This window comes from Malaya genurostris, chromosome 3, assembly GCF_030247185.1.
Source record: "Malaya genurostris strain Urasoe2022 chromosome 3, Malgen_1.1, whole genome shotgun sequence".
Lineage (NCBI taxonomy): Eukaryota > Metazoa > Arthropoda > Insecta > Diptera > Culicidae > Malaya > Malaya genurostris.
The window spans coordinates 101,499,954-101,517,588 of NC_080572.1; the positions used below are offsets into that span (position 1 = coordinate 101,499,954).

At 36.9% G+C, this 17,635-nt stretch overlaps 2 protein-coding genes across 2 annotated transcripts in view; one reads left to right on the top strand and one right to left on the bottom strand.

Moving 5' to 3' along the window:
* Nucleotides 1-17,635, bottom strand: part of LOC131439588 (protein O-mannosyl-transferase TMTC1-like) — a 667,156-nt gene that overhangs the window by 403,744 nt on the left and 245,777 nt on the right. The window lies entirely within an intron of this gene.
* The window catches only part of LOC131433904 (putative uncharacterized protein DDB_G0271606), a gene marked incomplete at its 3' end in the record, with an annotated part of 76,037 nt that continues 60,215 nt past the window's right edge, over nucleotides 1,814-17,635 (top strand). The window contains exon 1 of the mRNA XM_058600511.1: nucleotides 1,814-1,975. Within this exon, the coding sequence (XP_058456494.1) occupies nucleotides 1,814-1,975 (162 nt within the window). The remainder of the gene's footprint in view (nucleotides 1,976-17,635) is intronic.

Genomic DNA, 17,635 nt, shown 5'->3' on the forward strand with positions numbered 1-17,635 from the left:
CCGGAAGTCGCCATCTTGGATTTCCAAACCACTTCATACATCGTTTTTCGTCATCTACTCATCAATTCCGTTCCGAAAATACCCATATTGTAAGGGTTTTAAGCAATATCGATAAACCGGAAGTCGCCATCTTGGATTTCCGAACCACCTCAAACATCATTTTACGTCATCTATTCATCAATCCCGTTCCGAAAATACCCATATTGTACGGGTTTTAAAGCAATATCGTCAAACCGTCCAAGTCTTCATCTTGGGTTTCCGAACCACCTCAAACATCGATTTCCGTCATCTACTCAACAATTCCGGTCCAAAAGTATCTACATTGTGAAGATTTTTAAGCAATATCGATAAACCGGAAGTCGCCATCTTGGATTTCCGAACCACCTCAAACATCATTTTCCGTCATCTACTCATCAATTCCGGTCCAAAAATATCTGCATTGTGAAGGTTTTTAAGCAATATCGATAAACCGGAAGTTGCCATCTTGGATTTCCGAACCACTTCAAACATCGTTTTCCGTCATCTACTCATCAATCCCGTTCCAAAAATACCCATATTTTAGTAATTTCAATGGAGCCAGAAATTGTTTTCATTGGATGCAAAAACCTCTTTTTACGAAGTTGGTTCGTAAAAAAAGTTTACGTTATTTGGGATTTGGTTCGTAAAAAAAGATTACGTTATTTGGGATTTGGTTCGTAAAGAGGTAACGTAAAATAAGTGTTCGTAAACGTAGGTTTGGGTGTATTATTATCTGTGTAGTGGTGTTACATCGTATGAAGAATTAAGTCACCTGTAAAATTCAATTATTTTTGGTGGATTTAGGATGTAATTCATAAAGACCTAACTTGTCAAATGACGTAAAATCTCATTTGTAATGACTTAATGTTAGATGAGCTTGAATTTTACTGGTTTCGACTGTAACTTGTGTTCTGCTAGCAGGTGCGACTGTATGAATTTCAATGCACCTTTTACCAGCCAAGCAGATGTATGCTTCTGTAGCTCGGTCGAATAACAGACGTACTTGTGATCCAATGATTCTCGGTTCAAGTCGCGGCGGTTGCTCTCAATATTCTTTTTTGTTATTTCAATGATTTCATGTACGGAGCTTTAGACACAATATTAAATGTTCTTCCACGTGAATTTGCGTGAGCTGCGACGCTCAATTTATGATGTAAAATCACAGGGATGTAAATCACAGGGTTTTTTAAGTGTGTACCCTACGATGATCACTCTTCACAGAGGACATTTGATATCGTTATCTTAGAAAATTTATATGAAAAAAAATGTACTGAATTTCACTCTCTTGTGCGTTACTTTCCATTGGGCATCTGGGCATCAGAGTTTTACCACTCTGTTCTAGAATCCACTAACCTGAGCATAAAAGCATCCAAAGATATTCAGAATAGTTCTTAGCACCTTTTCACGTAGTAAATGTTGGTCGGAAATATTCGTAAAATTTCTTTTGATGTATAACATTAGCCAAATTATCTCAGTTCACGTCCATTCTGGGCATTAAAAGTTTACTTCCGTTATACCTTTCCATTCGTTTCTTGGCACCTCGAGAGCAATAAAAATCCGGCTCCTTATGGTTTAATTCCTACATCAAATAGATACTTAATCTTACCCGGAGTTCATTTCATTGCCGTTTTCTTTTCAACCCCCACCCAGCCGGCGATTGCCGTTGGACACTCCGGAAGGGGTTACACAAAACCTTTCTCGTTCCGGCAGTGATGCGCAGCAGAAATGAAAAAAAAACTTATAAAAGTCCTATAACAACGTGAAAACTGCTTTCAAATGATTATCATTTTGCATAATGATCTCGTTTATGACCGGATGGGGTTGTCTTGCGAGTGAAGCAGCACAGCTTCTCAAGAACATAGCGCAGTGCCACCATCGTCGACCACCGACGCTAGCGGCACTGGCACCGCCCACCGTCTTCAGGGGGGCCAAGCCCTCGAGTCTGGGGAAACAAAATGTAGGTGCGGTACATAATTCTCCTTGCTCCATAAAGAAAACTGCTTACACGCCGCTTGCATACAGAGCAGCGGGTTGAAGTTGATGAAAAAGTCAAGAATCTTCTCAGCCACCTCAACCGTAAACCATATCTGCAGGACTCCCCGATCCCTTTCCCGGCGCGCCGGATTCAACAAAGAATCGGAGTGTCGACCCGCGTCGGGAGGAAATTTTTCTTCACACTCGTTATCATAAATCATATAAATTAACGATCCGCCCCATGGTTGGGTAATTTCGAGTTGGATAGGATCGATGCACACCGACCGGTTCCGGTTGTCTTTTCAAGCTCCTTTCGACTTGCTACCGGCTGGATGTTGGTTACTTTAAAGTTTGATTGTTTCCTAGTCTCGAAAGTTTATGGTTCGACTTTTTGCTATATTTCTTTTCAGATAATACGAACCTGAGAAACTTTTCGGTTAGAATTGTGAGTATAACCAGACAGTAAGTAAACGAAATAAAAAAAAAGGAACAAAATAAATCGCATATGATTATAGCACTTCATTTTTCGAACTAATTCAGACCTCCTAAATTATTATATTAAGAAAATATTTAAAAATTTTAGACTAATTTTTGTATATTTCTCTGTTCGATTCAGCATACTGTGGAAGGAGTTTTGTAAAATTTGTTATAATGCATCTAGTGCTGTATTGATGACTTTCTCATATTACTAATACTTTTATATAACACGTCGCTTAATGAGTCCCCGGTCTTAAAGACAGATGGCGTAACTAACTTAAAATTTATCTAGTATTCTATAGTGACATTCTTCCGATGTCACCAGTCAGCTAGTTATTGTGGTTTTAGTGATGTTACTTGTAGAAAATTAGGAACGATAGAAAGAGAAAAAATTGATAGCATTATTACCACATCCATTTCTCATTGATAATTGAGCTAATTTAAATAAGTCTAGACTCGTTTGAAAGCTTCTATTGAGTTATGGATCTAGCTCAAAGCTCAAATGGCTGTCACTTCCGAAGATATAGTGGCATAAGCGACGTAACCTACAAAACGCGTTGTTTTTCACCGCTCAATTTTCTCTAAGATAATTGAGCTCATTCTAACAAGAATTGTTCCAGTTCAGGAGATATAATGGTAGAAGTGACGTAACCGACAAAACGCATTGTTTTTTTTAATCGCCTAATTTTCTCAGTGATGGCTGAGCCGATTCCAAAAAATCTGTTCACATTTGAAAGCTACTATTGTATTGTGGATCAAGTTCGAAAATCAAGTGTTTGTCACTTCTGTTTTCGGAGATATAATAGTATAAGTGACGTAACCGACCAACCGCACATTTTCCTTCGGCTGAATTTTCTGAAAGATGACTCAACAAATTTCGATAAACTTCGGCTTGAAAGCTAACGATGTTGATCAACTTTGGAAGGGTTATGGCGATCATTTCCGGTTCGAGAGATGTAATCTTATATGTGACGTACCCGACAAATCCCAGTATTTTTTAATGCACCAAAATCACTCGGAGTAAATGAATCGATTTCGGAAAACTTGGACTCATTTGAAAGTAACTATGAAATTATTTCATAGGCTCACAATACTAATGGCCGAGGGTAGAATTTTGCAAATGTTTCGATGAGACTGATTAAATGGTAAGAGGGAGACATGATGACACCACTAGGTTGATTAAGAATAGGTTTTTACCGTCACTTCCAATGATGGTATGAAATATTCAGTGAATTACCCGGTAATTCTGGAACTGTAAGTCAGATGCGAACTATTTTCAGAAATTTTGCATTTGAATTTGAAATTAAGTTTGTGGATATTGGTTAAGACAAATAATGAGTTCGATGTAGTAGTTTTTGCCTTTCTCTATTGAAAGGTATTAGAATTGCAGGCAAAACCGACTTTCGAACGAAGCCTAGGAGACCCATAGTGTTATATACCATTCGACTCAGTTCGACGAGATCGGAGAATGCCTGTGTGTGTGTATATGTGTACGTGTGTGCACTTTTCGAAGATATTTGAACGCGCTCAATTTTCTCAGAGATGGTTGAACCGATTTTCTCAAACTTTGATTCAAATAAATAGATTTATGGTCCCATAGGCTGCTACTGAACTTTATCCGGATCCAAACCCTGGTTTCGAAATAACAAGGTAGTATGAACGGAAATAAAGTGCACTTATTTTCCTCAAAGTATGCTAAGCAGAGTTTCACTACTTTAGCTCTCTATAAAAAAATTTACGATCCGTTAGTCTGTTGTTGAATTTCAACGAAAACTCTGGTTCAGAATAACAGAATACTGAGTACCACGAAACTAAATGAAATATATATACCCATTTCATTCAAACCTGCAAAATCAGTTTTCACAAGCTTCAAAGCAAATGAAAGATTTCATATTCCTATGAAAAACTCCTGGATTTTATTCGATTCCAACATTACTAGGCAAAAAAAGCGAAAAATTGCATTTATTGCTGTCAGATGACTGAAAAATTCACGAAACATAGAAATCTGGTGTTATCTAAAAACAAAATTAAAATATCGGCTTTGAGACATAGAATAAATTAGAGATTTCCGAAATCGTATTTTTTTATTGATGTCTAATGTTTTAGAAATTTATGAAACGTAGAGATATTGCATTATCTTAATCAAAGAGACTGTCTAAAAATTTCTTTTTCTTTTAGATAAAACTAGATCTCAACGTTTCGTACATTTCTGAGACGTAACAAGACAATCGCATAACTTTGAAATTTCGCTTAAATAAAACTGCATACCCTTGAAAATTCGCATTAAAACCTCGTTTAAAATCCGCATACAATAGAACTTGAGTGCAGAGCAATTCCAGAAACTAACAGCCGAAAAAGTGGTAAAACCAGAATCGACTATTTTGAGTTTGATCGAAACTTGGCATACGTTCTTAGTGAGGCAAACCATTTGTTTTGCACGAATGGAGAAACCGATTCAACTCAAGACTGATTTTCAAAAAGGGTGTATGTATTTTTTCATGCGCTTTCTTCAAATCGTAATTTGGAGACTGTTAATTTTACGAAAAAGGTGTCCATGAAGAAGTTGTAGGATATCGATTGGATACAACGAAAAATATACACTGTAGCAAAACAGTTGCACACTTTTCAAGAATTAGAAAACAAATCGAGAATCGAAAATTTTAAACAAATCGAGAAACGAAAATTTAAAAAAGGCTCATCAGTGCAGAGCAGTTCAAATTGAACTGCTTAGTGCTAAACTCGGCAGTTCAATTTGAACCGTTAAGCAGACGTAAAGCTACTTACAGAACACTTTTTGTTTTGCAACGAAGTGCAATGTCTTTTCTGATGTGCCAAACGATGATGAGTCAAAGACGAAACGTAAAAATAATAAAAACGGTTATGTGCCCTAGCACAAAATTTGGCTAACCCCTAAATGTCCCTTTAATATTTTTTGAATAATTCTATTTTAATCTTGACTTAAAACCCACATTTTTGTTCAAATTTCGTTCGTGTGAATTGAAAAATGACGAAGATACAACTAAAACAATTTACAAACATCTCCAAACTTCATGTTTTTGATAAAAAAAATAATCATTTAATCACTAGAATTTAATATTACAGATTAAAAGGAATTAATTTGATTACAACTATCTTTCTCTTATAAGAAGCCGTTCTCGAGACGTTTAGACATGGATGTCAAAAAACTAGAGTTTTTTTACTTGCACCGTTTGACTTGTTTATTCGGCGTAAATCAACGAAAAATCGGATTCTTTGATCTTCATGTCTAGATATTCCGAGAACGGCCGCTTCTAGAAGACAGGTTTGTTATGGGCCAATTCATTCCTCTTAATCTGTGGAAATATATTCTAGTGTCTGAATGACTATTTTTTTATGAAAAACTTTCAGTTTTGCAAATGATGGTAAATTTTTTTAGTAGTAACTTCATCATTTTTCAACTCATACCAAGGCCGCTTTTACAGAGGGGTAGTGGGGGCACCAAGGGGGTCCTTGGTGGGACCCGCCGAGCAAAAAAAAGTCATTTAGCGATCAGAGCCATTTCATCAAAAGCCGTTTCGCTAAAAGCCATTTCGCCGAAAGGGTTATTTCGTGGAATATCATTTCGCCGAATGCCATTTCGACGAAAGGGTTGTTTTGATGAATTTTTCAACAGTCTTCATATTGTGATTGGCATTGATTTGAAATAAAGACAAATGAAAAATGATAATGTTTACTCCCGTTTTCTTGAACTACAACCCTATTTTTTAAATAATCCAGGAAGAATTGAATGATTTTTTTATTTTTATTTTATTATCTTCAGATCTATATTATCAGAACGGAATTCTCAAGAAAACTTGTTGACTTTATTAGAGTATCTACCAGTCAATGCGGTATTTCCCGATAACTGAGTACAAATGAAAAAAATATCGAATGCGGCTTCGCCACATAGTTTTGCTCGTGTGCTATCCGCACACATCAATTATCCAGGAGACAAAAAAACAAATAGATATTTTGATTAATAACCAGAATTTGCAGTTTTCTAATTCATTCTGTGATATAAACGAAATTACCGGTTCGGCGAAATTACCCCATCGGTGAAATGACCTCTCCGGAGATACGACTTTCGGCGAAATGGCATTAACCATATTTGCATCAGAATGCGAGTTTTAAGTTTAGTTTGAAAAAAAAAATACTCAAAAAAAACTGTTTTAATCCACCTAGTGCTGTAATGCTGCCTTTCTCATATCTCTCATATCCTCATATATGAATGAGTGGATTTTCGCAAAATAATTTTCTTTGATTCTTGAAAAAAAAAGTTTGTCCATCAACTAGTATAACCTACAGAATGAATCAGTTCTCAAATTTATAAGACCAGCTCTTAGTAAACGAAGTGAGTTCCACTATTGCAGGTACAGGAATCCGAGAACGGGTATAATCGTAGTCGGTTCGAGAAAAATGACTGGGATCCAATCTTCGGTCGTTAATCGAAAACCGGGTACCAGGATAGCCGAAATTATTTTTTGTTTATCTGTCTTCTTACAATAACTATCGATTGGAATAGTTTTGAGGCAAATTTCGAAATTATTTTACGAGTTCTACTCATCGCTTGTAGTGACTTATATCTTAACAATCTTCTCTTCGTAATTCCGCAACTAGATGTCGGATCCAAATGAAATTCAGGAATTCAATATGAGGCCACAAGACCTTTCATTTGAACTTAAGTTTGTGAAAATCGGTCAATCCATCGCTGCTAGAAAAGGGAGTGAGATCCATTTTGGGATATATGACTACTATTTCCGGTGCTTCCGGGATCAGAAACCGGGAACCAGGAAAACCAGAATCGGTTTGTTTTATTTGCTTACTGATAATGGCTACTGTTTATAATAGACCAGTTGATCATTTTTTGTTTGCGTTTTTCGTATCGCCGCTTTAAGTGACGGTATCAAATTTTCAACACACTATACCCTAGGAATCCGGAATCGGAAGTAGGATCCGGATGAAATTTGGATGTTTTATATGGGACCATGAGATCTTTCATTTGATGTTGAAAAAAATTGCTCAAATCGACCACGCCATCTCTGAGAAAATTGAGGTAGTATTGAAATAGGAGTTTTTACACTAATCATCCTGTAATTCTGGAACCGGAAGTCGTATCGAAATGAAATTCAGGAACTTTGTATGGGATAATTATACTTTTCGTTTTAATCTAAGTTTGTAAAAATCGGTTCAGTCGTCTCTGAGAAAAGTAAGTGCACTTATTTTAATTTTTTGCCCATATCACCCTGTAACTCCGGACTCGGAAGTGGGGATCAAATAAAAATCAGGAACTGAGTTCAGCCCTCCCGGAGACAAGTGAGTGCAGAAAAAGTTACATAAATACATACACACGTACACATACACACGTACAGACATTTTGCGTACTCGATGAACACAGTCGAATGGTATATGACACAAAGCCCTACGGGACTCGGTTCAAAAGTCGGTTTTCACAGTGATTGCATAACCTTTCTATATGAGAAAGGCAAAAATATTAAAAAGAAGTTTTCTGTTAAATTTATGTTTATCGGTTTGTTTCCCAATTTCCGAAAAAATTTTATTTATATTACAGTTTACATTTTTGTAAGAATTCACTATTAATTTCTGCAAGTTATTCTTGGACACCATTTTGTACAGTTTTCTGTTTCCGATTTACGTTTTGCACAAAAAATTAAAAAAATCAGTCTTGAGTTCAATTTTATTAGCATCCTTGCAAAATAAATGTTTCGTCGTACTGGAAACGTGTGCATAGTTTCAACTAAATCGGAGGATGTGAACTCTGATGACTTGCCAATCATTTTTGTATATGTACTTCTTTTCCTCTGTACACTGAGGTTTTTGTCTACGCGGCTTTTTTTTAAGCGGATTTCCGAAGTTACGCGTTTTTTCACGCGAATTTTCAAAGTCTTCCGTTTTGTTTTTGTCTTGTCTTGCAAATGCATAAAACGTCAAGATCTGGTTTTATCCTAAAATTTTTATTAAATCTACTTTCAGACACTTGGAAAATTTTCGATTTTTTTCAAAAATATTCTTTTTCATAATACACCAGATCTCAACGTTTCATGCATTTGCAAGACAAAACAAAAAAACGGATAACTTTGAAAATTCACGTGAAAAAACGCGTAACTTCGGAAATCCGTTTTAAAAAAGCCGCGTAGACAAAAACCTCAGTGTACAGAGCAATACCAGAAATGATTAGCAAGTCATTAGAATTCACATCCTCCTTTTTTCGATTCTTGCTGTAATTTTAGATTTCGGAAATCTCAAAAGTCCCAAAGTTTTTTTTTCTATTTTTATATTGTATGAATATATACACAGATTTAAATTGAAGGTCTTATGATTCCACAGGATATTGTGCAGTTCTATCTGAAACCAATTCCCGGTTCTGGAGTTATAGGATTGAAATTTCAAACTCTCACATTTAGTAACTTTGCAAAGCACGTTAAGAGTATTCGAAACTGAGCACAAAACTGTTTCGAATCAGAGGTCTTGTTGATGGAACCAATTTCAGTCCTATTCCTGGTTCCGGAACTATTGGAAATAGTGCTCGGACATTCCTAAATGGAACTTGATTCCCCAAATATAACTGAGCAACCTTTCACAAACTTAAGGTCAAATAAAGCAAACAGTCAGCGTACTACATTTCGATGCGGAACATGACTTTTTGTATCAACTGTAGACTTCTCAGCTGACTCTTAATTGTACAGGACTATTGCAAGGCCGGTGCTACGATCTTACGGATACTAATAGTACTTCAAGGTCAGGATTCAAAGATACGATATCTGTCTTGTTAGACCATTACCATATAATCTGAAACACCGATCCGGGAAGACTTAAGGTAAATAAACGGCTATACCCGTCCTGGTCTCCGGTTCTAGAGAAACTGAAAATAGTGATGAAAAACTCCAAAAAGGAACTTTTCACATTCACGTAAAATGATAATAAAAACGTGTTTAATCCACCTAGCAGTGAGATGATACCTATTTTTATCAATCCGCATGTGTTTTTTGCATGAATATTCTTCGGTGTTTAAGTTTTCATGACATTATTTTAATGACCGTCGTTTTAAGCGACAATTTGAGATTTTAATCACTCATTACTCTGTAATGTCGAAACTGCAAATCGGATCGAATTTGAATCTAGAAGTGTGATAATCGATTAAACATGCCATGATATGTAAGTTCCACTCTAGAGTTTACGGTAATTTAAGGTACTTCCAGAGCCGGTATTCAGGAACCAGCATAACCCAAACCGATTCGTATGGCCTATGACGAATAAATTACAACAGTTTTGAGTCCAACTTTGAAGCTTTTCGGGATTGTCATCTTCTATATCGGTTTGAATTTCAAAAATTCATCATCATGTAATTCGAGAACCGGAAGTCATAATTGGATAAAATTCATTAATTTGTGTATATAAGTTTGTATTAATTAGAATTTTTGTTTCTGAAATTTGATTAGGCTTTTTTTGAGAAAACGATTGAGCTTTGAGAAACGATTTTATACTGGAACCGGAATTCTAAAAGCGGTATGGCCGAAGTCAGATAAATTCACCTGAGTAGCTGTACAGTTTACATTTGTTTCGAAATATTTGCAAATCAGTTAAGACATCTTTGAGAGATCATAGCACGAATTAAATTTTTAGGTGCATTCTGATCGACAACTGAATACCACTAAAACTGAAAAAAGTTAATTTTTTTATCGACTATCCAAATCTGCTAACCCGATAAACCTTATTAATTTATGTGAAGTAGACATTTTTATACTATCCCTGAAACCGGAAGTTGGATCTGACTGAAAAGCAAGATGTTTTCTAGAACCTTGAACCATTTGAATCTTAGATGATTCTTAGATTTCATTTGAATCTTAGATCGGTTTAGCCATCTACGAGAAAAATGAGTTACACAATTTCGATTTCGTTTCACATATCATCCTGTAGTTCCAGAACCAGAGGTCGGAACCAAACATAATGCAGGAACTTTTTTTGGGAGCATACGACTTTTCGTATGAATCTGAATTTGTAGAAAAGAAATTTTCCGAGAAAATTAAGTGAAATTATTTGTCACACACGCATTTGCTGATCTCGACGAACTGATTCGAATGGTATATGGATGTTATGTTGTTCCAGCATTTATTGCTGTAAGTAGTTTAAAACAAAATAATTTAAAAAAATTCTGCCATCATCTGGTTTATATATATCATATTCGAACGACTATGTTGCCAAAAACGAGCCGTGCCAAAATCGGTCCGAGGCTAAATGTCATGAAAAAGGATGCTGTACACAATCCTTTTGGTACTTAGAAACAATTGTATGTAACAGTATAAAAAATCGTGTTTTCCGTTGCTCCCAAGCATTTCTTTGTCATACAGCGCTCAAAACTCCTACTGCTGGAATAGGGGGAAAAGTCGCTTACAGAAAAATTTCGATATCTCCGTTAAAAATGGACGGATTTTAACAATCTATGGCTTGTTGGATAGGTATTAGCGTGCGGAATCTAAGTCTAACATATTCTGTTTTCAAGGTCAATTGTGACAGATACTGTAAAAAAACTGAAAATTTTTACATAAAACTTTGTCTAACTCAAAAAGTAAACATCCGATTTCAAAACCATTCAATAGCGTTTTGGGTGACGGGGAGACCTTTCATTTGCGACTAGTTTGATCAAAATCGCCATCTCTGAGATCTCGACCTCTTAGTTGACAACACACATACAGACACACACACACACACACACACGGACATTTGCTCAGTTTGTCGAGCTGAATCGATTGGTATATGTCATTCGGCCCTCCGGGCCTCGGAAAAATTTTCGAAAGTTTGAGCGAATTCTATACCTATTTTTTATATATATAAAAAAAGGTAAAAAGGTATCATTACACAGTTATATTGATTTAAATATATTTCGCTTAGGTCTTAACACCATTAAATTGAATGTAAATAGGTGAAAATCGATGTAGCATCTGGGAGAAAAGTTAGTGCATAACCCTTTCACGATCTCAACTAACTGAGTCGATATATGTCACTCGGTCTTCTGGACCTTGGCTTCCGAATCGGTTTTCACAGTGATTGTGAATTGCCTTTCTCTAAGGCAAACAATCTTTCTCGTATCATTCTTTCTAAGAACTTCTAGTTTTAAATCATATAGGTGTCACACACAATTTCAATATTAATCTTTGTTTAAATTATTAGGAAGCATGTAACAATTTTTATCGCCAACTTATGCCATGTTTCTAATCTAATGATACACATGATGAGATGGTTTATATCTGTTGGAGAGAGGGAGAAATATCTAGAAAATCTTAGCTCCGACAAACTAAGGTTGGCTCAACTAAATAACCTTTTTTTCGATTATTGTTGCACAGTAAGATTTGGAGAATACAGTTGAAGACTTTAGAGTTGTAGTGATGTTCACCAGTTTTGTCAAAACAAAATGTCCTGTTCAGTTCGGTTATACATCTCATCCAAGTCAGTCGATAAAACAAAACCGCTTACGTTCGGACAGAAGAAACCAAGTACAGTATTTTGTAGTGAACAATAGAACAACCTCGATATGAGTGAACCAAACGAACAAAAGCTACCGCCGACACGAAAGAATACAATTATTGTTGACTTCAGACAGTGCAAAATTCGACCTTCGATACGAGAACTTGAAGGTTTGCTTAAGGAGCAAATGCATCTGTGCGTTTACTTCAATGCAATAATAATAATGTTGTTTACATCCAGTTTTATAAAGAGTTGGATGCAATTCAATTCGCAAAAGACAATGACAATGTGCACTATGTGGAGCACGAGAACATTAAGTACAACATTCCAGTATATATGGATGATAGTGCTATAGAAGTGCGTGTGCATGATCTTCACTCAAGCGTCACCGATTCTTATATTCGCAAAACTATGCCCCAATACGGAGAGATTCTCTCTATCGTAAAAGAAAAGTGGAAGAATTCTTTCCCCGGTATTCTAAATGGCGTACGTTTGTTACGCATGCGCTTGAAGAGGCCTATACCTTTTTATGTGACATTCGATCAGAATACAAGAATCCCGTGCAAATCACTTGTTACCTATGACAATCAGATGGCCTCATGTCAATATTGCCAAAAAGCTGTTTACTACGGTAAGCCATGGGATAAACCGGACAAGGAGACAACTATACCAAAGGACAACGGTGCTTCCTTCACACCAACCCCAAGCAACCCCAGTTCACCTGTGACAGCCGCCAAAAACAATGAAGCATTCCCTTCAACGAAACCATCAGTATCCTCTATAGAACAAAGTACACCGGCTGCAGTTAACAACTTACCCTCCAATCAACCAGCAATTGCAACCAATATACAACAAGTTGCATCTACAGCAACTAGCAACGAAGAGAAGACGGAAATCGACAACAATGCCATCGATGCGGCAATGGATGACGAGACGAATCACGAACGAAGTGCCCCTCAATCCTCGCAGGAGGGAAATGGAAGCTCCTCTCCCTCTAGAAAAAGGGTGACAACGAGATTCAACTAAACAAAAAATATTTAAAAAATCGGCTCAATCGGCCACGTAAAGCTTGTACGCAAATAGGCCTGAAAAAAAAATTAAAAAAAAAAAAATGTCCCGTTGAAAAAATCGCGTATTCATATATGTTCCTCTTTTACTATTTCGGAAGTTAATTTTATCCAAATCAGTGGGATTTGTTAAAAATGCTTTAACCCCATTTCAGGTGTTTTCACGAATGCAATTGAAATTGTTTTTCGTTAAAATATGATTTTCCGCATAAACCTTTTTATGTTAATAATATCTAAAGATTCATTTCGTTTCTATAATATTTATTTACATATTAATTTTCTATCGTAATTCGTATAATATAATTTATCGCAGAGACCAACTGTGCATAGAAAGTAATAATTTTACCATTCTACATTCCTTTCGGCTTTCATTCGAGGACGGGTCACTGTGAGGTGTCTCTTCCTGTGTGTCATATGCCATAATTGCTTCATTTCATTGAAATGTATATGCACTCATATAGCTGGTTATGTCCCGTCTTACTTTTACTCCGCACACAAATACTCACACACACAGGAACACAGACCAACACATTTTACAAATGAGATGTCCCAACTCAGCAGGTGAGCGTTCCTTCGGAACAGAAGATACCGGATGAAAAGTTCGTCCCTCCCATCGCAATGAATAAGTTGCCGTCAGAAAATGTGTTCGGCCGAGCGAAAAAATAACACGTTGATGGTGTAGGGCTAGGATGTGGCTGGTGCTCCTACGGGGTGTAGCAGTCAGATGAGTTCCTACAGTGTTTCCATCAGTGGAGACAAATGGGGAGAAATGACAGAATCTTGTAATGATTCAGAAAGAAAAATTGTTATTTGTTTTGTGTCAAAAACTGTAAGTTCCGGTGGGGTGGCCCCCAACGTTCGAATCCTGGGAATTGACATGGGTTCATGGGTTATGAAGGAAAAGTTGTGTTTCCTCGAAAAATGATATTGTAGGTAACGGTGTCAGTAAATACTCTGGCTAGATGGGTTTTTTTTTATTGCATATGACAAAAAAAATGAGAGATTGTGAGCTTCCAGGTAAAAAGTTATTGAAACCTTGAATTTCTAGTTATTGAATGTTTTGGAAATATTAACAGGTGCTTGAAGTTTTGAATTAAATTTCAGGAATATGAGGATGAGGTTGCATTTCATTAACTCCAGCAAAAAAAGCATTTCATTAACTCCACAATTCATAAATTGATTGGTACGAAATTTGGTTCAACTCAGAAAAACACTATCCCAATTGAAATAAACTGTTTCTGTTGGAAATAAATTTGCAATCCGCCAAAGCCTCAAGCCAGTGGGAGTTTTTTTTCCGAAATTTTGCCATCCATTTTTCGACAATTTCCAAATCGAACATCAAATGAACCGCTAATGGCTTACACAACCTACACACGCGCCACAATTACCGCACGAAGTCGAATTTTCGGTGTGTTCACCACCGCGGAAGAGACAAACCGGCACCCGGTTTTTATGTTCAATTCTGCAACCGCCCGCTCTGCCATGTTAGTCGATTGCATTTTATTGAAACTCTGCTCCCATTAAATGGAACCAAATCCGCTTGGATCGAAAATCACTTTATTGTCGACACCATCGCAGTGCTGTTTTCCGCGTGGAAACAAAACCTCCGTGTAAGAGGCAAATACTTACTTTCCTCTCTTTCGCTGTTCCCCTGCACCGGTATGTCCTGGAATTAGTCAAGTTTGTGAGAGATAGTATTGTCCGGCTGTAACAAACCTGTTAAAAACTGAAACGGGAAAAGCTCGCGGTGACCCGAAACGCACATCCGGAAACAATCGTACGCATGAACAGCGAATGAAATTGAATGCTTTACAGGCTTACAACAACAGGATTGAAAATTTCCCTGCTCAACCACTATGAAAGGGTGGAGAATGTGAAAAACAAATAAATTGTACATACACCGAGTTGTTTTGTGTCGGCTTGCTTTTTGTCGTCGCTGTGTCAGCGAATGTTCGAGCTGACCCCACCGCAACCGTCGTTCATAAGTTGCTGAAAACGGTGGTTGATGCTCAATTGTTGGTGGCGGCTGGCTACGAAATTTTTCTTGGGTTCCATGAAATTCTAGCTATTGAGTAACTAAATAAGCTAAGCTGAAAGCAGATATTTTCGAAGAAGAAAAGCATTGACTGACAAAGCACAAGACCCCCAACCATCGCAGTTCTTTTCATATTCTCTTGAATCGAATTCTCATTCGTCACGTGCAGTTATTCAACTTGATGTGATTGATTGAATGTGCAGGAGGACTGAATAATATTGGCTGTGCTAAGAACGATACGTACTTAATGGTGATGACGACGGCACAATGATGTGTACACTTGGCCAATTTTACACATACAGTTCCGTTGCATCATTGCCCATGACAGATGGAAAAGTAGGGCATCGATTTTTGTTGTTGCGTATCATCATTCCTTTGTGCCGGAAGGCTGAAAAGACCGTCCCAGTACTAATTCTCAACAGGAGTGAGATTGTTGTTGCCGGACAGTTGATCGACGCACAACTTACCTGGAAGGAGGAAAACAAGAAATACAGCATTAATTTTCTTTTGTTATTCATCTTGGGACGCTTAGATTGAGATAACCAAATTTGGTGGAAACCTGGAATTAAATTTTTTGTTTAGCTTGAAGCCACAAAAGCATGTACAAATTATTCCGCAATGAGGAACTGAAATTAATTAACATCAACCGTGCTTATCTAAATTAAATTGTCATTCTCAGGTTTAAGGATGAAGAATAAGAAACGAAAATATGTGGATTAGTTATTTCACTCAAAATGGGAGAAGAACTTGTTATAAAGCTACTATAGAGCAACTCTATGCGGAATCGGCTGAATGTTGGCATCCCTTTCTTCCATAAATGCGTTTATTTCCTAAGGCAATTTACATAACTAACAGAAAAGATGATTTATTGGAAAAAGAAACGCTCAGAGACAGGACTCGAACCTACGTTCTTATGCATTCCGTGCATACGCGCTACCATTTCGCCACTATGAATCTTGTTTTAGTCACGCTTGTCACCTTCTTTAATGGTGCCAGTCGCTGGTACCAGTCGCTGGCGAATACACTCTCCTACTCAATGCTTGATCGGAGAAATAGGTATGAAGCGAGAAGACTAGTGTTTAATGGACAGAGAAGATGTTTGTATATAAGGTAACGGTCGGGTGACGGCCAGGATGTAGACCATGTTCGATGTACGTTCTACTATTTCTGACTGGCGTTTTAGAGTGACTAAAACAAGATTCAGAGTGGCGAAATGATAGCGCGTATGCACGGAATGCATTAGAACGCAGGTTCGAGTCCTGTCTCTGAGCGTATCTTTTTCCAATAAATCATCTTTTCTGTTAGTTTTTCATTCATTTGGCTTTTTCAATAATATATGTTTCCGCTCAGTCATTGCAAAAACAGAACTTAGTTATGGCGGTTTTACGTCAAACCAACTAAAATTAATAAATCGTAATTTACAAAAGTTTTTCTTTGCCATAGCATCACATTTACATAGAATTCTTATCCTAATATAATACTGATATAGTCACAACGATTTGAGTTTAATAAAACATATTCCTCTTAATTTTTGAACCAAACGATCAACTGCTAAAAATTACAAAATAAGTTAAAAATTTCAACATTTTGTTGTTGATTTCATATCCTAATTCGAGTTTGTTTCACCACATTATTTTTATTAAAATTTTGCTGTTGGATGAACTAATGGACGCAGTAGGAGTAATAACTAAAACTCAAAAGTGTCAATTATTAAATTGAAACTTCAATTGTCCTTATGAAATGATAAAGAAGTTTCATGTAGGAAAGATCACGACAAGGAAGAATGTCCCGAACTGGGACATTGGATGGTCTACCTTGGGTAGGCAAAAAGTTTATTAGTTGATATCTGACATCACGATACTCCACGCATGTCCAAACGACATGATCAATATCGCGATAACCTTCGCCACAAGCACAATGATCAGTCTCGGAAAGTCCAATTCGAAGAAGGTGTACATTTAACGTGTAGTGATGAGTCTGAACATCACGCGAATGAAGTCCCTACTCACATCCAGCCTCCTGAACTATGCCTTTGTAGATATTTTAGAAATAATTGAGTGCATCCACCGACCCAGATCATATCTATCTCAAGAAGCTTGCCAGCTGGCAAGTGTTCTTTGGCGAGGCGCGCTATAGAATTCGTTAAAAGCAATCGGTCTCTCATAAATTTCACCCTCAATAGCACCACGTTTGGCTAAAATATCGGCTCTTTCATTCCCTGGAATGGAGCAATGAGCCGGGACCCGAACTATTGTGATTTGAAAGTCCGTGTAAAATATTTCCTCAGAGTCAATATGCCTGAATGGCACCCCTTTAGTATGCATGAGACTTTACATGTGTGATCGGTACACCGAAACCTCCATTTACCAACTAAACAGGGGTTCGTAAAAAGAGGTAATTCGTAAAAAAAGTTTACGTTATTTGGGATATGGTTCGTAAAAAAAATTTACGTTATTTGGAATTTACTTCGTAAAAAAAGTTTTGTGTAATTAATGTGGAAACCGCCATATGATGTTATTTTCGAAACGGATGTGAGGAGTGAGTGCAAGAAAATGATGTTTGGGCT